We start from the raw sequence: 26,420 nt of genomic DNA on the forward strand, positions 1-26,420 counted from the left end.
ATGTCAGAGCCTGAGGAGGAGCTCCAGGGAGAGCAGAGAGACAGCACGAAGAAGAAGAAGAAAGAGAAACGAAGCGCGAAGAAGAAGAAGAAGAAGGAGGAGGAGGAGAAGGAGGAGGAGGAGGAGAAGAAGAAGGAAGAGGAGAAGCGGGAGGACGAGCAGGTGGAGGAGGAAGAGGAGGAGGAGGAAGATGAGAACAGGTGAGTGTTTGTTCTGAGGGTTCCTTCAGATTCAGGGTTCCTACACAGAGCAGAGAGCTCTCTGATTGGTTCACACAACAAACTGATGAGTCAAACGAAAGAAACGCTTAAATCAGTTAAAGTCAACCATCACACAACTCTTTGAAAGTAAAAGCCCCACAGTCAAAACGTTACCAAAGTAAATCTAAAACAATGGATCCTTTCAGAATATTGAATTGACTCGTTCATAAATATGTGTAAACGACTAAATATCCAGACTCTGACTGTTTCACATAAACTGTACTTGTACTTGTGTTTTGTGTGTGCATCAGTGTCGTGCTGCGTGGGATCTTCAAACTGGGGAAGAAGAGTCACGACGTCCTGCTCACCAGAACCAGGCTGACGTGGATCCCCATCATCCCGGAGACCCCCACAGGTCAGTTACCACGGTGACAGAGCTGTCGTGGTGGTCACAGTAGTCCTGTTGATGTCAGACAGACAGGCAGACTGTGTGTGTGTGTGTGTGTGTGTGTGTGTGTGTGTGTGTGTGTGTGTGTGTGTGTGTCGAGGCAGCTGGTGCTGTAATGGAGAAGTTCTGTCATGTTGAGACCACCTGAAACAGGACATCTGGACATACTAACACACACACACACACACACACACACACACACACACACACACACACACACACACACACACACACACACACACACACACACACACACAGTATTACTTGGGTTATGAGGTTGTTGGTGTTACATCCTTCAGTTTTGGTGACTTTGGTGACTTTCTGGCTGTTTTAAACTTAGCTGTGTGACGTCAAATCACTCAAACAGCTACTTCTGAACATTTCATGATCTCTGTGTTCTGGAGTTCTGTGCTTCACCGGCTGAACTGAGTGTCTGGGTGATTCACAATAGACTTGACCTTTTTTTGTTTTTTATTAAGCTATTTAATTTTTAATATCCAATCCTTAAAGATGACGTCTCAGACTTTGTCAGAAATCAATCCATATCTGTTGTATAGTGCACAATATTTACCGTCCACCATTTGATTTGGGTTATTTTAGTTGAGTGTTAAATGTATGCCATGATCCCACAATGCAATGCGTCGCTGAGAGATGCAACACTACACCCATCAGTGATGGTGCAAAATGTGATCTGAGGCTGAACTTTCACTTTCTTTGCTCACTATAGAGTTAACTATTGTAAAGTAGTCAAAGGGGAAAGTGGCAGTCCTGATTGGTTCACACAGCCTAGCATACTTTTATTTATTTATATTTAATCACATCTGTGACCTGGCACCGGCACAGACATTAGAATAAAAATACCATCTTTGGCATAAAGTTACCCACAGCGCTAACTAGCTTACAAGGTGCTCAGGTTGTGTTGCAAGTAAAAGCCCCCCTTTACACAATCCAATGGTGTACATTAAAAAAACGTGAAACAAATCAGTACGATGCTGCAGGTTGTTTAGTTATGAACATTATTTTCTTCACTTTACCAGCTGATTTTTGTTTTGTTGGTCTAGAAGCTCAACTTGAATTACAATTCATACAATCCACAATGCATTCAACTATTTAATGAATCATTTCTTTTGTTAATTATGAAGTTTGTACTGATCAGTTACACATGAATGAGCCGGTGTCATGGAACACTGGGCTGTGAGTAACGGTGTAATGAGACCAAACGAGACATATTGTGTGAAGACATGCGTTTTGAATGGACAGCACTTATTGTATTAAAACACATTCTAAACCACGGTTATTGTAACAGTAATATGACCAGCTGATCCCAGAACTGAGCTCTGATAGAACTGATGTACCACTATGTAAATAACAATTAATCTGCACATCTTCCAGTTCAGACAGTGATGTTAAAAGACAAAAGGAATGAAGTCGGAGCACTTTCTACCTGCTGAAACACAAAAAGTCACTATGAGGAGCAGTGAATGACTGATAACATAATGTCATTATCAAGCTACAGAAAAATTGATTTTTAGGAATCTGTGAACCGATTCAGAATCAGCTCAGAGAAGAATGCATTGTTACATGAGTCTCTTCTTTATTTAGTCTATCTCAGCTTCTACCTGGACTGACTGCAGGTACAGGACCACCACACCCCATCATCCACTCACCTCAGCCACGCTGGTCTCACACAGCTCTGATCGCAGCATCAGAAGATCCCTTCTCCTGTGAGCAGGATAGTGGCAGAAGCTCGATAGCAAGCTAGCTACATCTCCAGCTTGCTAAAACTGAACACAACTAAGACTAGGGCTGATCCTCTTTAGGATGACACAGTCCAGGGCTGGACCATATGGAGAAAATGTAAATGTCACGATATTGTAGTGCAGACTATTGGTGCTTTCACGAAATATATACATGAGATAATCTTCAGTAATGTGGCTACAGTGACTAAGTGGGTGAAAGCAAGAGCCAGAGCAGTCTGGTGTGTTCATGACATCACGGTACTGAAATGCAGGAAAAGACAACACTTATGTCATATTACGATACCCAACATGTAAGATGATTCCTAGTGTCACTTCAGAATATCAATATGACCTTGATCAATTGCCCGGCCCTAACACAGTCTCTGGTGTAGTCACGTTGTGCTGATATTTCGGTAATATTTTGGTGTCATTGTGGTATATTGTGGTATTGTTTTGATAATTTTGGCAATATATTTTGTGATTGTTTGTAGTTTAAATCCATTCAGACAGAACTCCTTAGTGGAGGAGGATGAAGGTGTAAATACAGTGTGTGTGTGTGTGTGTGGTTGAAGCCAATCTGTTTTGCTGTATTTTATCCAAGCTAATGTCATTAAGCCAACACTGTATGTGTATGTGTGTGTGTGTGTGTGTGTGTTGGCAGTAGTATAGAGCAGTTGGTTCAGCCCGTGGGGGGTTATTAGAGTCTCTCAGTGTGAGGAGATTAACACACACACTCTCACACACACACGCACACAGTCAGCCTGTCAGCATGCTGTGTGTGTGTTGATTAGATATTTCTATATAAATGGATCAGCTGCTGTTGTTTATTTGTACACATGAATTCATCCCATTTCCCCCAGCAGCCAGCAGCAGCCTGTCTGTCTGACTGACTGACTGCTCAGGTCTCCCTGACAGACACACAGACAGACAGACAGACACACAGACACACAGACAGACAGACACACAGACAGACAGACAGACACACAGACAGACAGACACACAGACAGACAGACAGACACACAGACACACAGACAGACAGACAGACAGACAGACAGACAGACAGACAGACAGACAGACAGACACACAGACAGACAGACAGACAGACAGACAGACAGACAGACAGACAGACACACAGACACACAGACAGACAGACAGACAGACAGACAGACAGACAGACAGACAGACAGACACACAGACAGACAGACAGATACACAGACACACAGACAGACAGACAGACAGACAGACACACAGACTCAGGTATTGATGAATCAAAGTACGTTACTGTTTTGTATTATCATGAATGAATGGAATATACTTGCAGATGGATTTCAACAAAGTTTTGAAGTGGGAGGAGAAATTTGGGTAAATGAAATCATTTGAACTGGTGGTCAGAACATAAACCTGTGATCGTTCCGTTATCCAGGAATGTCCTGTATTTCTATGTTGAGGATATTGAACATTGATGATGTTACTTAGGGGAATGCCACACTTGCCATTGTCAATAAACATGTACTTAAATCACAAACCAATCTCAAACCATCATCTGCAATTTGTTTTAAGCACCCCAGTCTCCTTTGTGCAGTGCATTGTGGGACAATCATGTCCATCAACAGCACATTAAAAAAACAGCTGCATTTTTTATGTATTTATTAAACTTAACCACTTCACAATTTCTCTACACATTAAGAAACACCCAGATTAAGCATTAGTTTGGAATTGGGAGACTCTCTGGGTTGAAAACTGAGAATTCCTACAGGCAGTGAAGTATCTCTGGAGGGTTACTAAGAAGTGTGAACAAACTGATCACTTTACAATCAATTTACAATATCAGAGCGCTAGAGCAGTTTACATGATCAATGTTACAGCAACACTGGAGGAGTGCTGCAGCGCTGCAGCCTCAGTCTCAGTGTGTGTGTGTCTGTGTGTGTGTGTGTGTGTGTGTGTGTGTGTGTGTGTGAACTATGTATGATCCATAACTCCCCACAGTGAGCCACATGGCCTGGTCACCATGACACTGGACTGCCACTGTGTGTGCATGTGTGTGTGTGTGTGTGTTGTGGGGACATCCCAATTGTACATATTTATCCAGTTATTATTAGTGTGTACATATATATATATATATATATATATATATATATATATATATATATATATATATATATATATATAAGTGTGTGTGTTTGAATGTCATTGTGTTTGCACAGTGGGTCGGTGAGGGCATGATGGGAAACTCATCTCCATCTGGTACCAACCAACACGCTACCTGTGACAGGCAATTGTGTGTGTGTGTGTGTGTGTGTGTGTGAGAGAGAGCACAAACTCAGTGGGTTCCATCAACCCAGATCAGTGTCATCTCTATTGGGGTGGATGGAAAATCTGTCTCTCTCTCTCTCTCTTTCAATTTATTTTCTTTTACTTCTATTTTCTTTATTGAGATGAACAGCGACGTACATTTCAGAAAACAACGGATTAGAGACTGATGTGGTTTTATTTTAATGGGTCAGCTAAAATACTGAATAGATCAAAATCCACTCTTTCTATACTGAACTCTTTCTGTGTTTTGTTCACCTCAACCTGCCAATGTTGTAGCGCTGCTCTGAATAAGGCCAGGCGCTGCAGTGAAGCATTTCACTATGAGAGTGTGTAACTCTGGTCACCATTAGCAGAGAGCGGTAGGAGCATCTTCTCCTGTTAATTCTGTTCCTTACCAAAGGTTTCATTTCATTTTTCCTTTTCCAATGCGAGGGTCTAAGGACATAGGATGTCATATTCTGTACAAATTGTAAAGCCCTTTGAGGCAAATTTGTGATTTGGGGCTTTACAAATAAATTGAAAATAAAATAAACTTTATAGCAGGCCAGAATGAAGCTTGTGTGTCTGCACTCAGCCAAAGATCTTTTGTGAGGGAAGGCGCTTCACTCTGTAACAACACGGCACAATCCGAGTGGCCAAGCGTTCCTGCTGCAGTGTGATACTTCTGCTCTCTGGATCGCCTCACGTCAGTTTGACTGTTATTTAAATGTGTCAAATTCATATTCAATAATTGAAGTGAATGTAGTATCAGACAGGACTCGGAGTGGCCAGATACCCAATATTATACAATACTAAACAAGCTCTGAGAAGCCGTTTGTGGACTACCTGCTCAGCAGCAAACAGCAGACAGACCACGGCCATACACACTGTGACCCTGACATATGGACGCTGGCCTCTGCGGGTGGTTTGGGCTTTTTGGTATTTGGTAACAGCAGGAGGATATATCACAGAGAGGGGGAGTTAATCAGCTATCATCATATATAATCTGTCTCTGATGGATCTGTCCTCTCTGAGTGCGTATAAGCTGTTTGCTGTGTATTTCATACTGTTGCAGGTGTTGGATTGTTTGTTTGGTTTTATTTTATTATTGTCTCAGTTCATCATATGTTCTGTAGAGGAAGTGAAGGATTTGTCACCGTCTTAAGAGCAACTTGTTTGTACTCAGCGCTGTTGTATATTTAAAGGTGATGTGTGTTTTTTTGACTACATGTTTGTTGTAGGGGTGCACATTTTTTATTGTTGTACGTGTTAACAATCAATTGTTAATTTTTGACACAAGAAAATGCTTAATGAGGTCGTTTTTAAACTACTGCCTTGACCCATAATTACAGCAAAATCCAAATAAAGAAGGTGTTGAACAATAGTTTAGATTACAATAGAATGGATAGATTTAAAAATCATTAAATATAATAACAAATAAAATGCCTCCATAGCTGTTCATTGAATGGTCATACAATGGTCACATGAATTCATTTGAACTATAGCAGTAATTTAAAATATAAAGTGACGGCTCTATAGCGGGGAGGTCAAATATAAGAGGTTTAAATCTGGACAGATAATAAATAATTCCCCCAAAAATCTGGAGGGATTTGAATATTTCTGATGATTAAAGTGGATTAATGTCTCGTTAAGGAGTTTGTTTTTTCATGTACAGATGTTTGTCCACCTGCTGTGAAGCTCTTTAGATCTTCAATGGTGCAGTGGTGCAACTAATTTATGATTATTGCCATCATCAAGCAATCTGGCGCTTACTTTCTTGACTAATCATTTATTAATAATATATCAGAAAATAGTGAAAAGTGTCCAAACTGATGTGATTATGTCTCACTTTGTCAGACCATCGAAAACTCAAATGTATTCAGTTTACAATGTTAGAAAAGAGAAAAGAAGAACAGAAAAGTAAATGTTTTGAAACAAGATTATATTGTCGTACCAGAGCCTCAGCAGTATGTTGTGTGGCTCGCTTCAGATGTTCAAATTCAGGAAAAGAAGACGTTTACAGCAGAGATTACGACAGAAAAGTGGAAGATTTTTATGGATTCATGAAACCAAATCACGATGACATGAGTACCAGCAACGCTTGTAGTTGAGTTGCATTGAGTTACAGAAGCTATTAGTTGCAGTACCACCGTCGACCACTGGGGCAAACTGGCAACAGTACACTGTGACACTGTCTCATGGATATACGTGTGTGTGTGTGTGTGTGTGTGTGTGTGTGTGTTAGTTATGTAACTCTGAGTATACTGTCTGAGCTCCTCTGACATTATCCTCACAGGATCGGATGATTAATCTGACACGGACCAATCAGATTTCAGCATTTCTCCCTGGTCACGCTGACTGATTGACAGGTGCTGCTGTACTGTAGGTTCTGCTGATCATTGGATTAGTGATTAATAAGGTTAATGATATTATGTTATGTGAACACAGAGGAACCAGTACGAAAATAATGTGAACACCTCCTCTTTGCAGTAAACAGATGTTATCCACTCTTAAGTAATGATTTATTTTGTATTATTACTAATAATATGGGTGTTCACAGACATCACATTAAGTCGGCGCTGTTTACTTTTGGTATTATTAGTGAAGTTATTCGCGTGTTGTGTTCAGGTGCTGCGTGTTGACCCCACCTCTCTCTCCCTGCAGCTGAGGCGTGCGTGCTGCAGCCTGGCGTGCTGCTGCTGCGCGACGTGTTCGCGGTGAAGGTGAAGCGGCGGCGAGCGGCGGGCCAGCAGTCGGGGGGCCCCGTGCTCGGCGTGGCCCTCTTCTGCTGCCGGAGGAGGGGGAGGAGGCTAGAGGAGGAGACGCTGCACCTCCACAATGCCTCCGCAGAACACACACAAACCTGGTACAACACCCTGAAGGAGCTGCTCACAGGTAACACACACAAGTTCAGATGGTCACAAGCGTATTCATTTTCAACAGATGAGAAAAGTGAACCCTCTTTAAGCCCTTGATGTGGTCTACATCCGTTTAACAGAGCCTCCTTGGCCCCCCACGGAGTCTCTGTCAACGTGATGGACTCATTGAGAAAAACAAATCCAGGCCGACTGTGAGATCGTCAGCTTTTCTGTGTTACATAAGAGCTGAGATACACTGGAAACATGACTCAGCACTTCTATGAGCGTCATACTGTAAGATGATTACACACACTGCTGAGGAATAAGACTGTTATAATAAACACTACCTGTCTTTGTCCCTGTAGACGGACAGAGTTAAGTATTCACATAGATACCCAGTCTAATGATGTGATATTGAAACGATACCGATATATTCGTGACAATCAATGCACTGTGGTTAAATCTATTTAATATTGAATCATATCAGATTTGTAACTGTGCAACAGCTGCTGGATGGATCGATTGCAATCAAACTTTGTGCAGTCTTTATTCCCAGATGATGAATTTTAATGCGAGTGCCGCCGCGACGTTGACATTTTGGGTTTTTAGTAAAATATCTTGACCGCTGTTGGACGGATTGCCATGAAATGTGGTACGGTCCTTCAAGTGCCCCTCAGAGGACTGCAGACCATCCTGTTCAAGTGAAGCGGAGCTGACATCGTAGTGTGCAGTTTAGCATGTGATTAACATCAACTCTGGTTAGCATCCGGCTAGCTAGCCAGTCCGGACCTGTTTTCTTTTCCAATGGACAGCAGTGGAAAAGAGGCACCTGTGATGCCCGGGGATATAAATCAAAGTCACCTTCATCTCTACAGACGGCCTCCAGTGTCATGAAAGGAAAGACAAACTTTCAAACTGTATAAACCAGGTTTACATTAGTCGTGGTGCGAGCTGCTCGGATTATAATTTCACTTGTTTTCTATCAGCCCGTTTGTCACTCAGTTAAATGAGGCGGGTCACAGTTCCATCAGACAGTTGAGCCAATCTGCTAATCCACCAGAACAAATAGACTCTGATTACACACACACACACACACACACACACACACACACACACACACACACACACACACACACACACACACACACACACACACACATACGTTCTGCAGTACTCAGTATCGTTCTGTCAGCAATTGAATCATGTTGTCTGAAAGAGAGATTAGCTAAACACGTACGCGTGTCCCATTCACTTTAGCTCATGACGAAAACCTCCGCTAACGTACATCAGAAGGCCAAACGTATGTGGACGTTCAAATATGGCACCTGTGTGTGTGATGAGCTGAACGTGTCATTCCAAAAAAACGTGGCCATTAATCTGCTTTTAAACTACTGGTGTCAGACTTTCCGCCAGCAGGGATTTGCTCCCAGTCAGCCACAAGAGCACTAATGAGGTCCTACTCTGATGAGGTCTGGCTCACAGTCGGTGTTCTAGTTCATCCCAAAGCTGTTGGATGGTTTTGACGTCAGAACCTTAAATCCAGGTTTTTCTACATCAAAGTGGGAAAAACTACAGACATGAGATCTACTGAGTTACAACATAAAAAAACCAACTGGAGGATCTTCAATCAATACAAAAGCATCTTTGTTTGCTCGCTAAAGGTAACATTATAGATTGACATTTAGTAAACTATCACACGATGACACCTTCTGACATCTTCTTGTGCCTTTATGTCATGTGAAAGACATCACTCCACTCATAGAAACAAACCCACAGCGCATTATCACCGCTATGCAGTTCCCGTTCTGAGCATTCAAGGATCTTTCTGTTTTTTTGTTTTTCGGCCTGAAACTTTCCTGTTTTGTTTCACTCTCATCACTCTCTCTTTCTCTGTAACAACAACCACGCCACACTACCTGCTCAGCACCACATGTCAGACAGACAGAGCGAAGAAAGTGGAGCGTTCACCAGCTGATGAGCTAGTTTTTAAAAAGAACGTGAATATTGGACTTTAATTCATCAGGTGGATACAAACATGATTTCAATTGAATGCTAATGTGGCTCCGTGTCTCTTCTGGAAGAAATAGGTGCAAATAGGCCGCTTCTTGCTAACAACTTTAAAAGGTGATAATAAGTCAGTGTTGTTTTTACAGCTTGTGCGTTTTAAAAATGTGATTTTTCTCTCAGCTGAAAGTAAGCTAAACTAAGCAACATGGGTTGCATGAATTCAGGCAACTTGTGCGTCAACCACCTCCTGACAGTTAAATCAAGTTCTGGACGTTGCTGCTACCAAAGTTCCCAGGCGGTGGTTTCCCAGGTGCACCGCAGTGGGCGTCGCCCGGCTGACACTGAACACACAATAGAAATGTTAGAGTGCTGTGTGTATGGATTTAACTCACACAAAACACGCTTTACATTCCGTTTTTTTTTCCTATGTCCACTGCAACAGAGACGTTACAAGCCATCCATAAATTTGGCGCGACCGTCGTCTCGTCACCATGGCATCGGTGTGACACGTTATTGCTGGTCACCTGTCTGTCTGCCCCGTCTGCCCGTTCGTCAAACCGGATTACCCATGAGGCCCTGCAGCCAAGCCGCAACTTCTTTTTAAGTGTGTCGTCTTTGGCCTCACACTCGCGCGCTCACTCACACACACATGAATGGCTCACAGGTCGCGTGTCAGCTCGCGTGGTCACACCGCACATCAAGCTGTGACGGCTTTTGTGACTTTACAGGACCCTGTGTGTGTGCGTGTCTGTGTGTGTGTGTGAGGAAGGTAAACAGTCGGCCGCTCTGCTGCGGTGCGGACATTAAGCCTATTTTCCAGCCAGGGGTCAGTGTGAAAAGCGCATTGTTGTGCGAAATCGTGGCGTCGCGGAGCGGGCAGTCCCTCCACTGACACCGACACCTCCGCCACTTCTTAACCCTCAGGTCCGAAAACATTCAGCAGCACAATGGTGAGCGGAGAACGAGACACTTCTCTGTTTCCAGAGCGTCGTTTGCTGTGTGAAGCAGCTGCAGAACGCCGCGCGGAGAGTGAATGGCAGTCAGAGTGACAAAAGGCCGGCAGCGTTGCTGTATAGAGTCTGCCTCCATACATGCAGTCAGGATGGCGGGATGGATTGACTGCAGTTGTTTAAACAGCACAACAGACTGACAGGCCAGCGGCGGAGCTCACAGGATGGCCAGACGGAGCTGGCCCGGGCCACCAGCGGCCGTAGCGACTCCTCCCAGATCAATTGTCTTGTCAATCCAACGTCAGTTTTCCGCTCGCTTACAGAGCTGTTAGTTTGAGTTCAGCGTGACAAAGTGAAATCAGAGGGAGGTGGCGCTGGTCGAGCTGGGGGTACTGTAAGGTGTCTTAAGGTCAAAGTGACGCCATCAACACACTGTGTGGCCAGTAGGGATGTGGGTCAGTAGCATTTCATCAAATCCAAATCTCTTCATTTCTCTTATATCGGTATCTATATACAGTATATATTTCAATAATGTCAACTAAAAGCTAAAATATCTCCAACTCTAAGAGTTCTAACCACCTTCTTGGCCTAGAAGGCAGAAACACAGTTTTTGTTGTAATTGTGTTGAGACTGCTGCTGCTGTTATACATTACCCACAATGCAACGTGATGAGCAACAGGCACAGTGGGCTAAAAATCAGAAGCCTGTTCCGTCGATAGAAGAACTCCATAATGAACCAGATCCAAAAGGGAACTCGGCGATCTGAACTACTTCCTAGTGGCCAGTAAACATCAACACCCAACAGACGCAAAGAAAAAATACAACTTTATAATACGAGTTTTTCATTTTTGGTTTGACATCATGATATTATTGTGTTTTTTTTCCTTGATTAATCTATTGGTCTATAAAAAAATAGAAAATAGAAAATGAATCACAATTTCCCGTAAGCCTTCTTCAAATGTCTTGCTTTGTCTGACCAACAGTCCGAAACCCAAAGTTACTCAGTTTACAATGATACAAAACTGAGAAAAGCAACAATTGCTCACAATGGAGAAGCTGGAACTATATAATTATTTTTCTTGAACAATGACAAACAACTGTTTGATTATTAAAACAGCTGCCAATCGACTAATCATTTCAGTTCTAATTTAGACTTCTCCTTGTAAAAAACACAGAATCACAGTAATTGATTTAACTGCGGGTTTTACTACCGAAGACACAGCGAGCACATCCAATGATTGCTGTCTTCTTCTAGTTTGTCTCTTTTAACATGAAGAGGAGGACTGTATGAACTGCTTTATGGCCGTGTGTGTCTCTGTTACATATTAACTGGTGCCTCCGAGAAGTCAGCGAGTGTCTCCATAGTGACACGAGGAGAGAAACCGGTCTCTCTCTTTAATGCCTCCTTCATATTCAGGTTGAAGGCTTTATTAGTTTGTCAGGACACAAACTTTATTGCACAGCAGCACACACTCATAGAGTAACCCACCCAATCAATATGCAGAGGGTATCAGATGTCCAACCCTTTGATACCCCCTTTCCTTTGCACACTGCTTTTGATGCAACCTGGCAACTCAAACAGTCAGTCAGTCTACGGCTTTGGTCCAGACAGAAATATCTCAACCTCTAATAGGCTTGACATTCTGTTCAAACATTCATGGTACCCAGAGGATGAATCCAACCATCTTTGGTGATCCCCTGTCTTTTCCTCATCCAGTAGCAGGTTAATGTTTATAATTTGCGGTGAAATGTCTTGGACTATTGGATGGATTGCCAGAAAAATTTGGTACAGACATTCATGTCCCCTTCAGGGTGAATTATAAAAAATAACGTTGGTGATCCCTGAACATCTCATACCATCAGGTCAGAATTTGTCCAATACTTTGGATTACAATAATATAAAAATACCTGTTCCATCCACCTGTTCCTCTCAGTTTTATGCGCCTTTTTTGTAATTTGCGCATAAAACTAACCTGACCGACCGGATGGTTTGTTACTCAGAACCATCAACCTCTCTGATGGTTCTGAGTAACAAACCATCCGGTTGATGTTTGGCCCAGCTTATTACAGTTCTGTGACAGCCACGGATACCAGATTCTTTTCATTTTTTTTGTCACAGCCTTTGATTTTTTTAATTGCTGTCAGCACGTAATGATTATTTTCTAAAAATACAACAAATACATTACTCCCCCTAGCTTTAAGTCTTGTGTCTATAAAACATCTTTTCACTGTAATCCTCTGAGTAAACGTTGTTTACATGTATTTGATTACTTCTGTCCGCTGACCTTCGGTGGAGTCTGCATCAAGATATAATCTGTTTTTGTCAACAACAAGCAGCAGCTTCACTCTTCAGTCCTCAACACTGGGATTGTTTACCATGGTAACGTTGTAGCAGCGCCATGGCAACCTGCCGCTGGCCGAGGTTAGGAGATGATCTGATGGATACTTGATCTCTTCACATGTACCTTTCTGTCTGCCTTTCTTCTTAGAAACAAATCAACAAATGGAATGACCTCATTTCCTATGAGACTATGTGTGAGTGTGTGTGTGTGAGTGAGAGCGAGTGCATCAATCACTTAGAGAGAGAGAGAGAGAGACAGAGAGACCCAGTTCCGGCGTCTGAATCCTTATTTTCTTTAGTGACATAATTTTTATATTTTTGTCATCGACGCCATGGTTATTAATCTGCTTATACAAACATTATACTTCCTGTAAAAAGTCTGTATTGGTTCACATTTGGCCAAATTGGCACCATTAAATGTATGCCGAATTAGCTATTAGCTGTTCGTGTTTGTGCAAATTACTCATGGAGGTTCAGACAAGTATCACTAGATTACTTTGATTCTGAAGAAGCATCTTTTTTTTCATGATATTCTGATGGGATTTCTGGACTAATTCATTTTAGAAACAATATGGAAACAATGTGGAAACAATGTTATGTAGAGAGACAAAGAGGGAGGGTCGATAGAGCTTACCAGATCGTCCACCATGGAGACAGCTGCTTTCAGTCTCCTTTCCATCTCTAGTTTACATTCATTCATAACATCCGCTCAAACAACAGGGTCACAGTAAAGAGTAAATACAAAGATCAACACTATATCAGTCCTCGGCCCTATTTGCATAATCGTCATGGCTCTTCAGATGCGGAGGAAATGCAAACAGCAATGTACAAAAGGGACTTTTAGTTCAGGAGATAAGAGACTCTGGTTTCATAGTGCACGGAACAGGTTGGTCATGAAGGGCTAATTGGGTCCTAGTGACACCCTGGCTCCTAGTGCTGCCTCGGGACCCCGTCCAAGTTGGGTTGTTAGAGTCCCAAGGGCCATTGCCACCTTGGCTCCTATTATCATCATTCTCAACGAGGTGACACTCATAAACCAGGGTAGGAATGGAAGTTCTATAAATGCTGTAGTGGAATCGTGTTGGTTAATGGTGGGGTCGGGTCTACATTTTTGGGGGGAGGGGCACCAAAGGGGTGGAACTTCTGTTAATGGTGGGGGTCCAGTAGAGAGAAGAGAGAGCGAGAGGTGGGGGTGGGTGGGGGGGTGTTGAGTAACTCCTCACGGGAACTCCTGAGAAACCTGGTCAGAGCCGTGGGGTATGAGTGATGGCAGGAGGTGTGCACTGTGTGCATGCAAGTGTGGGTCATTAACAGGGCGAGGTCACAGCCTTCTGGGAACAGATTATAGTAATGATCTGGATAATGGAGCCTGTGTGTGTGTGTGTGTGTGTGTGTGTGTGTGTGTGTGTGTGTGTGTGTGTGTGTGTGTGTGTGTGTGTGTGTGTGTGTGTGTGTGTGTGTGTGTGTGTGTGTGTGTGTGTGTGTGTATTGATCTGTGCGGGTCTATGGGGATTTATAATGTGGCCTCTAAATCTGCCTAATGATGAGCTGTACAGGGGGTCAGGGGTGTGTGTGTTTGTGACTGTAGTTTGGAGACGATACCATGTAACCGCACACACTCACGCTCACACTGTCTACTAGTGTTGGGGATGAAAACGATATGCTGAATATTTTGCATCAAACAGACCTCTGCAGCGTTAGAACGGTATCACAGTAGCACAATCTACAACTCATCATCCAGACTTTTGCTAGTTTAGCTTTTGGATTTACATGACTAGAGGGACAAAGCAACCGTCCAAAACCTCAAGATATTAAGTTTACATTGGTATAAAATAATGAAAAGCAACACATCTTCACAATTGAGAAGCTAGAAATTCTGGCAAATTGAGAAGGAACATCTTTCACTCCTTTTTTAAATGTCCCAGACACATCCGAGGAGGCTAGCCGTGCTAATGGCGCTATGAGGCTGTATTTAGATACGCCTGCGCTTTGAGCTAAATGCTAACGTCAGCATGCTAACACTGATAATGCTAGCATAGTGATGTTTAGCAGGAATACGACATTCACCATCTCAGTTCAGCAAGTATCCATCTTTTATGATACAAACTTTTAATATTGCAATTAGGAATGTGGGGATTAACCAATTTGGCCATAACTTGGCATAAATCAGCAATGTGGGAGCATTTTGGATAGAAAATTACCAGGAAGTCATGTGAACCACGGATTAAATACAAAGTTGAAACATCTTAGTGTGAAAAAGTTGCACTTCATCGGCTTAGTTTGAGTAAAAATATGCAATCTCGAAATTGGTATTAATGCTTTCTATAGATTGTGAACAACAAATGCGTGTTGAAATCTTCAGGAGGAGAGCTGGTAATGCTGGTAATGCTGGTAATGTTGACAGCAATAACTGTTGTTATTAACAACGGAGCAAGGCCGTAAAGTTATATTGTGGCGCGTTCAAGCTTGATTTGGTAAAAATGAGCATTATAAAGTTATCATGATGTGTTCAAATATAATCTTGTAAAATGTAGTTCTGGTGAGAAACTTGAATAAATCCCGTCTTTTTAAGGAGATGTTTTCAAAGCGACATTAATAGATATTGGAGAGGTTTAACTTTCTAACAATAGCTCTAAGTAGCAATAATAATAATAATACATTATTTAAATGACCAAGAATACCAAGATTTTTTTACCAATACAGATACAATCATTTACTTCCTAATCATTTGAATTATTAGATAAAACTGATGTTGATGAACTGCCTAATTTGCAAAAAGGTAATTAATCGCAAAATTTGATATCGCAATACTAAGCATTATTGCAGAATGTTTAAAATAGCAATAATATTGTATCGTTACTTAACCTCTTAAATATCGTGATAACATCGTATTGTGGGGCCTCTGGTGACTCCCACTGCAATCGTTGAGATTTTTCATTCTGAACCCAAGTGGTGGACGGACCACTGGCAAGGCTGAAAACCGTACAACGTTACGTGTGTGTGTGTGTGTGTGTGTGTGTGTGTGTGTGTGCGCGTGTGCGCGTGTGCGCAGAGTCCAGCAGTCGTCCCAGGTATCTAAAGGTGTTCATCAACCCCAGCAGCCACAAGAAGGAGGCCGTTCACATCTACAGAGAACATGTGGCTCCGCTCTTCAAGATGGCCGACGTCCGCACTGACATCACTGGTCAGTCCACCCACTTTATTTATCTGCTGATCATCTTTTATGAAGAAAAATAGTGATTATTATTGTTATTAATACCTGATTATTGGATGATGTCACACCTCATTTGCATTGTCATACAATAATGTGTACGTGCAGCAGAGCTGTCGCAGTAGTTTTAATACTTGTAACAATCCCTCCTTCTTTATTGATATTAGAGAAGATGATGTGAAGTGTGTGTGTGTGCGTGTGCGTGTGAGTGTGTGTTTGTGTGTGTGTGTGGAGGAGGTCCAAAGGTCAGAGTTAATGGCAGTCTCTGGTCGCTAGGTAACCTGATACAGGGGGTGGAGCCTAGCCCATCTGTTGTGACAGGGAGACAACCTGCTCCTCTCCTCTCCTTGCCTCCTCTTCTCTCCTCTCCTTCTCCTCTTCTCTCCTCTCTTACTTTCTCTCCTTTCCTTGTCTCCTCTCCTATCTTGTTTCCATCCTTGTCTCCTCTTTTCTCTTTGTTTTTTCTTATCTCCTCTCTTGTTCCCTCTCCTTGTCTCCTTTCCTTATCCTCTTCTTTTCTTGTTTTATCTCCACTTCTTTTCTCCTCTTTTCCTTTCCTCTACTCCTCTCCTCTTGTTGTTTCCTCCCTTTATCTCATCTTTTCTCCTTTTTTCCTCCTCCACCTTCTTCTCCTCTCCTCTTTTCATCCTGGTTTCCTCTCCACCGCTCTCCTCTCCTCCTCCTCATATCTTCTCCACTCCTCTAAGCAGATGGTGTGATATCCGTTGTCCCACTTTTTTTTTTGGCAGCCATCGAACACATGCGTGTGTCCTTGTGACCACACACATATATGAACACATCTCTGTCCATCTCAATGTCTCTCCATCTGTTTCCCCCTCTCTCCTCCTGTCTCTCTGTCTCTCTGTCTGTCTGTCTCTCTGTCTGTCTCTCTCTCTGTCTGTCTGTCTCTCTGTCTGTCTCTCTCTCTCCAGTGACAGAACGGAAAGGTCATGCTCTGTCAGTGATGAAGGAATGCAAGCTGGATGAATATGATGGGTTAGTTGTCCCTTGTCTCTCTCCTGTGATTTTAAATTGATTACTTGGCTGTGAATATGCCAGATTTTATTAATTCAATTTGTTGTGGTGAAGTTTGCATGAATGGGTATTTATTCTGACATTCTGATGTTATTCTTCCACCAAGTTAGATCGTGATGCTCACACACACACACACACACACACACACACATACACACACACACACACACACACACACACACACACACACAGGTGAGGTCAAACTGCAACTGCTAACTCAGCTAACCTCACTAATGAAATCAAAATGAAACATCTAAATAATATTTAGATGTTTGTTACTGAGAAAGATAACACAAGACAATAACTAAAAGCACAAAAACACTGATCAAACTCTCATCATCACTATCTTTGATGGTCCTTCTATGTGTGTGTGTGTGTGTGTGTGTGTGTAAGCAGCTTTTGTGCTCAGCCCTCAAAGCTTAATGTGCTTAGAGTAGATTAGCTCGGCGTTGCTAAGCTAGCTGCTGCTGTGTGTGTGTGTGTGGCTGCTCTGGTGAGGATTTGGTTGAAACCTACATTTGCCAATTAGGCTGGCTGTCACCGTGGCGACCGGAGCTTCAGGTAATCCCACACACAGGAGGAGGAGGCGGAGTCTGTTTACTTCACATTTACTGGAAACACGAACTCTGAAGATGAGCCTTCTCGCTTTTTAATGAGCTCCTGAAAACATGGACGAATCTGTCAAAACGATGATGAAATGATGATCATTATTGTCTCTTACCTCTACCACCTCTACCACTACTAATGATAATAATAATTATTATTATTACAATTAAATATTTGATGTAATAATATGATATATATATATATATATATATATACATATACAAAGGTAAATTCCGAGACGAAACATCAGAGGACATGGCATCAAGTGTATACACACCCAACAGTTATTGATGCCTTTCAAATTGAAACTCATCGTGTTCACTTTGACCAGACCTGTAAATATTTCAGTTTGTTTTGATATATTTCAATCTGATTTTCACTGCGAGTGCAATTTTTTCAATTCTGGTTAAAGACTTGAAATATAAAAAAGTAGCCTTCTATAATTATTTAAGTTGAATGAGTTTTGTACTTCCTGTCTATGTTTTGGACTGTCTCAAAGTACAACAATCCACTAGACTTTTATTGTGTTCCATACCTAAGTTTTAGCACGTATGCCTTAACTACACTTCACTTTATTGATAACTTAATCTGATATATATATATATATATATATTCAAAAGAAGCCAACATTTTCAAATGCTAAATGTGTTTTTGTCTAAATAAAAAATAGTCTAATTTGTATTTAGATTGGGATGTTCAAGTAAAAAAGATTACGAATGTGAAAAACAGCTCCAGCATTACGTACTGAACAGCTTTGGATCCTTGGAACTACAGACACATTTTGGTCGGTACTAAAAGAGTATTGATACCCAGCCCTATTGAGTTCTATTGTCAGTTAGGAAATATTCATTAATGGTCCTATGGAGAAGCCATGCCCCCTTCTGGATGAACATGAGCTTGAGGATACCAAACATATAGCGTTCACTGTCTATGGATTAACTGTTCGCCATCCAAAGTTAAAAAATGTCTTCAAATACACAATAATATTCCATTGTTTTATTTGGATCTAATGGATGAGTGAGACAGCTCTACAGAGACACAAACCATTTGTTTGACTCCACCTGTCTGTCAGGGTGGTGTGTGTTGGTGGGGACGGGTCGGTGGCGGAGGTGTGTCACGCTCTGGTCCTCAGAGCTCAGCTGGATGCTGATTCTCCAGAGAAACCAGTGAAATCAGTGCTGCCACTTGGAATCATTCCTGCTGGTGAGAGAGAGGACACGTCCTCATATAGATCCAAACACTGTAGACCAACATTGGGCAGAAACACATCTATCCACGTCAGAACCTGCCAGACGGGGTGTTTAAAAAACTGTCTGTTTGTCCATCGTTACAGGTTCTACAGACGTGGTTTCTTGTTCTGTTCACGGAGTCAGAGATCCAGTCACTGCAGCCCTGCACATCGTCCTGGGTAGGTTCTACCGATTCTACTTCTGTAGGTACAACATCCTAGGTCTATGGTCACATTAGCTACGGTGGGTTCTACTTGTTCTAGATCTATAATCACATTGGTCTTGGTAAGTTCTACCTGTTGTGTGTCTGTTACGTTTACCTGTTGGGTTTACCTGTTCTACATCTATAGCCATGGGTTCCAGGGTAGGTTCTACCTGTTCTATGTTTAGACTTTTGTCGTCTTGGTTGGACTCTGCCTGCTGGCTCTTTTGGTTCTTCCTAGGTGGATTGTACCTTTTCTACATCAAACGTTGTGTTCTCCTGGGTGGCATATACCTCTTCTAGCTTTATAGCCGGGTTGGTGGGTTCTACCTGTAATAGATTTACAGTCACATTCTGGGTCGGTTCTGTCTGTTGTGAGTCTGTTTGTATTGTACTGGGTGGCTTCTACCTTTTCTAAATCTACCATCACATCGTCCTTTGTGGGTTCTACCTGTTCTAGATCTGTAGACACATCGTATTGACTGGGTTCAACTTGTTCTATATCTATTGTCACACCATTCCCTGTCAGGTCTACTTTAGTTTAGATCTATAGTCGCTGTTACTCAGTGGGGTCTACCTGTTCTAGAATGATCTACTAATAATCCCTGATGGGTTTTGCTTCTTTGGACATTGTTCTGGGTGCGTTCTACCTATTACAGATCTATCGTCCTTCATAGTTTCTGCCTGTTATAGATCTATACTCATGTTATCCTGGTGTGAGTCTACCTGTTCTAGGTCTAAAGTCTCCTCCCCATCATGGTTACGATTTACATTACTTCAAACAACTCACAGGGGGCCAATCAGGAGCTTGTGTTCTTGCTTAGCTTTGCCGTGATTGGCTGATGGTCACTCAGATTGTTTGAGAACAAACAGACGCACAGACTGTGTGGCTGGACTGTGGAGACGGCACACAGACAGATGTCTAACAGCAAAGATCAGTTTAACTCTAAATCACAGGTTTGCGCTGCTCACTGTAGCCCCGCCCCCTTCACCTCTCAGGTAAACCTGCCGACTAATCAGCTGGCAGCGGGACAAGCTGCTGTGTTTGAATGACTGGCGGCTCGTTAGGTCTTGTGAGTGTGTGTGACAGATGGGAGTATTCAGTGGCACAAATGAGACTAACTCCTGAACAATAGAAAACAGTTGAAGTTCCCAGGCAGGAAGCTGTTCCCACAGACACGTAGGGGTTCAGGTGTGTTCACGACACAACATACCTGAGCTGTAACTGGCAGCACATCGCAGCGTGCCTCTCCTGTCTGTACGGTGCGAATGAAGCTACAGCCAGCAGCCAGTTAGCGTAGCTTAACATAAAGACTGGAAACAGGGGGAAGCAGCTAGCCTGGCTCTCTCCAAATGTAATGTAATCCACCTACCAGCACCTCTAACGCGCAGTAATTAACATGTCAAAAAATGTCACATTTCTAATATGACAATTCACCATTTTACAGTTGGTTATGTGCCATCCATGAAGTCACTTCATTGGGTAAACCAAAAAGGAAGCCCATACAAAACAGAGCAGGCCAAAGTATTCAATTAAGATCAGTCATGTTTTTTGTAAATCAAACTCTCCAGTATATTTTTTACTTGCTGGCCAAAATGAACATTGGTTACAGCTCTGCAGGAGCGCTGCAGGTTTGATCTCACTGACACACTGACTGTGAGACTGACCGTCACACACACACACAGACACACACACACACACACACACACACAGACAACATGCCATATGGAGAGGAAATCAAATGCTATCCTGAGAGACAGACAGGCATTCAGGCAGACAGACAGGTGGGCAGAGAGCAGTTCAGTAGGTTACAGCAGGTATGTGGCCAGATGGTGTGTGTGTGTGTGTGTGTGTGTGTGTGTGTGTGTGTGTGTGTGTGTGTGTGTGTGTGTGTGTGTGTGTGTGTGTGTGTGTGTGTGTGTGTGTGTGTGTGTGTGGACTGTAGAGCATCTTACTGAATGGTCTTAATGGTGAAATAAGGTCAATGAAGTAAATTATATTTTAGTACAACACCTAAAAGGCTGTGTGTAAATAAACAGTGAACAAATCATAGTAATATGTCAACTTGCTGAATTTAGTTTTCAGTCAAATCTTGGCCTTCATCAGCTCAGGTTTCATGATGTTTCTGTTCTTATAGCATTTAAAGGGTTGCTGTTCTCCGGCTCAACAAGAGAGGGAGAGAGTGACTGGAGAGAGGGAATGAAGAGAGGGAATGGAGAGAGGGTCTGGCGTTAGAGAGAACAAAGAAGAATAAAATGTTATTTTTTGATTGTCTGAAGGTGGTCACTTTCTAAAGCACATATAAACATCCATATTTCCTCACAAACCTGCGGGAAGGTGCCACATAAAAACACAGCGATGTAACAACACACTGTCCGCTGCTTTGTGTCAGACGCTAAAAAATACCGTCTGTTGTTGTTGAGGGATTATTCCTTTTAAAAGAGAATTTCAAGATTTCAAGTCAGAAACATCTTCCTGCTTTGGAAAACATTAAAAGGGGACATAACATGCTCATTTCCAGGTTTAAACTTGTATTTTGGGTTTCTACTGGAACATGTTCACATGCTGTAATGTTTAAAAAACATATTATTTTTCTCCTCCTGTCTGTCTGAACCACAGACTGTATAAGAAGTGGACGTAGTCATCGTGACGTCACCATTGGTCTGTGGTTATGAAGCCTTGAGTTCCGCCATTTCGCCGTTGCGTTCTTGGATTATGGCCGCTGCCATGTTGTTTTTTTCACAACCAAAGAACAAAAGTTACCATATGTGGAATGTGGAGGAGTGACGCAGAGACACTGAATACTGCTCAGGTAGAGGCAACGTCCTGTCAATCACAGTAAGCCCGCCCTAAAGCATACTCTGCGTTATGGTCTATTTGACTCTAACTGGACCATGATGCATGAGGCAGAGGAAGGGGAGCCACATCTGAACGGTGTGTTGAATCACATGTTTTCTGATCCACAGCCCACACAAACATGACTGGGTTGTCTTTCTGCACAGTTTGAGGGTTGGTCAGCACTCTAGATACCCAGATGTATGTGATCAAGAACCGGAACCGGAGTTTTTCATGATAAGTGCCCTTTAAAAGGAACAGATTGTCTTTTAATCTCTTTCACTGAGACACATCTGTCCTAAATCTGCTGTAAATGTCCTTTGCATTGTGCTGCCTCAGAGACTGGACTAATATAAAGATATGAAGCCAGGTTGGTCAAACTGGAGCAATAACAACCAGAGACTGGTCACTCTACTGCAATGTGATTCCTCTGAGGTTTATAGATATTACACACACACTCCTGACCTCTTTCTGTGCTGCTTCTCATGAATATTAATGAGCTTCTCACCATACGACCACTTGGCCTTCTTACAGGCTGTGTGTGTGTGTATGTGTGTGTGTGGAGGGTCCTAAATTTTCCTAATACGTATTAATAATTTAAAAATAATCTTTCATCTGTGTTTCTTCCCCCTCTGTCGGTGTGCAGGTCACCTGCAGCAGGTGGACATGTGCAGCTTCTCGTCTCTCGGTCAGTTGGTGTGTTTCGGGTTCTCCGCCATGTTCGGCTTCGGTGGGCGGAGCTTAGCGCGGGCGGAGAAGAAGAGGTGGATGCCGTCGTCACGGAGGCGAGAGTACGCTCTCGTGAAGACGCTGGCGAGGCTGAGGTCACTCACACACATACACACACACACACGTTAAGACCACTACAACAAAATGGTGATTTTGGATATTATAATTGTCACTGACTTGAATTCAGATTTGAATAAAATGTCACCACAATTTAAAATATTAAAAAGGACACTTCAGCCATGCTAGCGGCGTATTGGATTTGGTATTGGATACAAATGGCCAAGACATTTTTGCCAGACATTTATGTCCTCTTTAAATGTTAGCATGCTAACAGGCTAAACCAAGATGGAGAACATGGTAAACATGTTTGCCTCATCATTGTTAGCATGCTGATGCTAGCTTTTAGCACCACTGTGTCTAAACCCTCACACAGCTCTTACTCTGGTTCCTCATTCCTTGTTTTCTCTTCTGTCTCCCTCAGACCAGAAGACTGTCAACTGTCTTTTCTACCAGCGAAGAAGTCAAACAGGTGAGAAACACACACACACACACACACACACACACACACACACACACTCTTTAAACAAAGCTGTCTTTGATGTTCAAAACTAAATTAGATCTCTTTTCTCAGAGACCAGGACCAGGACCCAGAGTCAGGTGAGACCAATCAGGACAGGAGATTAAAAAACAGCTGGTTCAGATTTCCCGCTCCATCGACCCAGTTTAAATGTACAGATTTTCTTTCTGTGATTGGTCGGTACAGAAGGGGAGGAGTCTTGGACCACTAATCAGGGCCTGTATCTAAGCATCAGCATCATGTCCATCCCCTGTCTGAGTCCACACGCACCCCGAGGACTGGCTCCCAACACCAGGTACCTGACGAGCAGTTAATCCTTCCGGGATCGTTAAAGTTAGCCGTGTTGTGACCTCGAACGCACCGCAGGTTTATGTCACCGTGTTTCTGCTCCTGAACGTACTTTTCCACTCCCTGTTTGTGACAGTGTGGCAAATGGCAGCGCGGCATTGATCGCAGTGGGAAACACTTCCAGGTCAGAGTTCATCAAACATCTGAAGAGATACAGCAGCTCTAGTGGACAGGTGAGAGCAGCTGTCAATCAACATCCTCTCAGTCTGTACTCTCAAAGAGACCAAAGCTGATCTCGAGTACTACGACACCACGCGACTCTAAATGAGTGGTAATGTTTCTCTATAACAGCCTGATCTGTAAGCAACTATTTGGTGACAAGTTCAACTGTCAGTCAGTTATTGCCGGTTCAAACTGCTGTGAGGTGATCAGCGGATCAATTCTCTAGAGATCAACACTCTGTTGGTTTAAACACTTTAAAATAAATAAAACACCATCCACTCGTGGTTGTACAGTGTTTGGTGTTGTAGACACCACCTGTAGAGACCACCTCATTAACTAGACAAGCTCTTTACTTTAAACTAGCAACAGTCGGCTAAAATTAGATGCCGCTACCTGGTTTGACAATTCCAGGTATTTTGCCGCCCGGGAAGCGGATCCAAAATGGAGCCAGCTGTCTGAACTCATCCCTAATGCGGGCTGTGTTGTGTCACTCCTGACATCGCCGTCCTTAAGCCTCCACCTCTCAAAGAGATAAAAATAAACAAACTAGTTATTGGTGAGTGGATTAGCCTGGTTCGGCCTGGCCTGGCCTGTGCGATCGCACACTAACCCACTTACTAAATATACTGAGAGCGTGGCATTCCCCGTCCTCCGGAGTAAACAGGCTGTTTACTCGCTGACCTACATCCTGTTCGCCTCCATCCAGGTGAAGAGACGGACAGCTCACAGTCAAACACAACAAGACGGCCGTTACGCAGCATTTTACTGCCGTAGTCTGTTGAGGTGGAGCTCATTTTATTTTATATCAGGCTGCAACTAATTATTATCTGGATTACGGATTGAAAGAGTGAGAACTGTCCGCCGTTATTACCAAGAGCTGATTAATGAGACCTTTACCGTTGTCGAGTCTGACCTACAGTACAAACCTCAAAATGATTTAGTTTATTCTAATTTAAATTAAAAAAAAGCTGCAAATGATCATAATTAAGAAGCTAAAACCATGAGGTGCTTCGCGTTTTTGCATGAAAAATTGTCACTGAATAATTAATCACTCATTTAAGCTAGACACCATAGCATATACACAGCAAATATCACATTTGAAAAGTTCTTCATGTTTTATCAAACTAACATAGTGGAGTCTAAAGAACATTTCGCTGAGAAATATAGTGGAATAGAAGTATAAGGTGCCACAAAATGGAAATATAAAGTATATATAACCTCAAATTTGTACTTAAGTACTGTAGTAAATGAAGTTACTGACATTCCACCACAAAAAAACAGACTTTAAAAACTATCAGCTTTATTTTAATAAACAAAGAGCAAACCTGAGGAGAAGACCGGAGACAGGACAAAGGGCGACAGCCTGCTGTCTGTCTGTCTGCTGGTCTTTGCTGCCCCCTGTTGGAGCTTCATGGTGTTACACCAGAGACCTAAAGGACAGCGGATAGGAAACAAACCCAGTCACTCCTCCAGATAATCAAGCTTTTTAACCAGCTTTCTATCCTCTTTAGCTGACCTTTGACCTGTGAAGACACACACACACACACACACACACACACACACATACACACACACACACACACACACACACTCTCTGTGTCTGATTGTCTGTCTGCAGTTCAGCTTCTCATTCGTGGAGACGCAAGTCGTGTCAGCGGTGAGGATTTGCCCCCGCTCTCTGATTGGCTGGTCAGAGGAGGAGAGTGAGGAAGAGGGCGAGTCCAAAACCTCGCCCATCATCCAATCAGAGGGCGCCGTCTTCCCCTGGAACATCGATGGAGAGCTGGTGGAGATTGCTAACGAAGTGCTCATCAGGTATGCGTCATAAATATAATTTATTATCATATTATTATGATTTATTATGCTGAGTGAAACAGGGGCGCAGCGAATTATTCATTTGAATACTAATTGACCTGCCAACAATCATATTAATTAATTGATTATTTGTTTGGTCAGAAAAAAGGGAAAAGTTTCACGATTTCCCCAAAAATATCCATAGTGACGTGTTCACATTTCTGTCTGTCAATTGAAGCTAAACTAAAACGTAACTAGAGACATCGACCATCATGTGATGGAGTCGATGGTGTATATTCGGGGTGTGGGGCCGGGGTCCTTTCCTCGTTCCATGCCCCCTACTTCCTACGCCCTCGCTCGGACCACAGCGATCTTGAACTCAACCTTCATTTAGATCTCAGCTACAGACCTGTGAGGTTTGGTGACTCTCACAGACTCAACACAACACCAGCGTCAGAGCCACGGCTGCTAATCTATACCAGTTATACATTCATTAAATCGTGTGTGTGTGTGTGTGTGTGTGTGTGTGTGTTTACGTGGTGCGTTCAGGGTCCACCCGCAGCTCATCACTCTGTACGGGGAGGAGGTGAACGAGGCCGAGTCGACCGTCTCCTGCAGCTGCATCTGAGGCCGGCGGAGGACGGAGACACATCGCCATGGTAACCACACTGACTGAGCAGTGCCCTCTCTAGGTCATTACTGTTTCCATGGCGATGTGAACTTACGTAGAAGTTTGATTAAAAGTAGCAAAAACACGTCAAAGTAGCGACAGAGCATTGCAGCTTTCTGATTGATTACTGCAGCTTTGACCTTTGACCTTTGACCTGCTTCACAGGGTTCACACCTCTAGACCTGA

The 26,420-nt window shown here is 42.8% G+C and overlaps 1 protein-coding gene across 1 annotated transcript; it reads left to right on the top strand.

Moving 5' to 3' along the window:
- Positions 1–26,192, top strand: cerkl (CERK like autophagy regulator; the record flags this gene model as incomplete). Its single annotated transcript, XM_079169761.1, has 14 exons — positions 1–200; positions 512–615; positions 7,344–7,574; positions 15,888–16,019; positions 16,979–17,042; positions 18,760–18,890; positions 19,021–19,095; positions 22,601–22,778; positions 23,165–23,212; positions 23,315–23,340; positions 23,447–23,555; positions 23,685–23,781; positions 25,389–25,585; positions 26,114–26,192. 14 exons carry the CDS (start codon positions 1–3, stop codon positions 26,190–26,192), a joined length of 1,671 nt encoding a protein of 556 aa, XP_079025887.1.
- Between the last annotated feature and the right edge of the window lie 228 nt (positions 26,193–26,420).

Source organism: Pholis gunnellus, assembly GCF_910591455.1.
Source record: "Pholis gunnellus genome assembly, chromosome: 12".
NCBI classification, from domain to species: domain Eukaryota; kingdom Metazoa; phylum Chordata; class Actinopteri; order Perciformes; family Pholidae; genus Pholis; species Pholis gunnellus.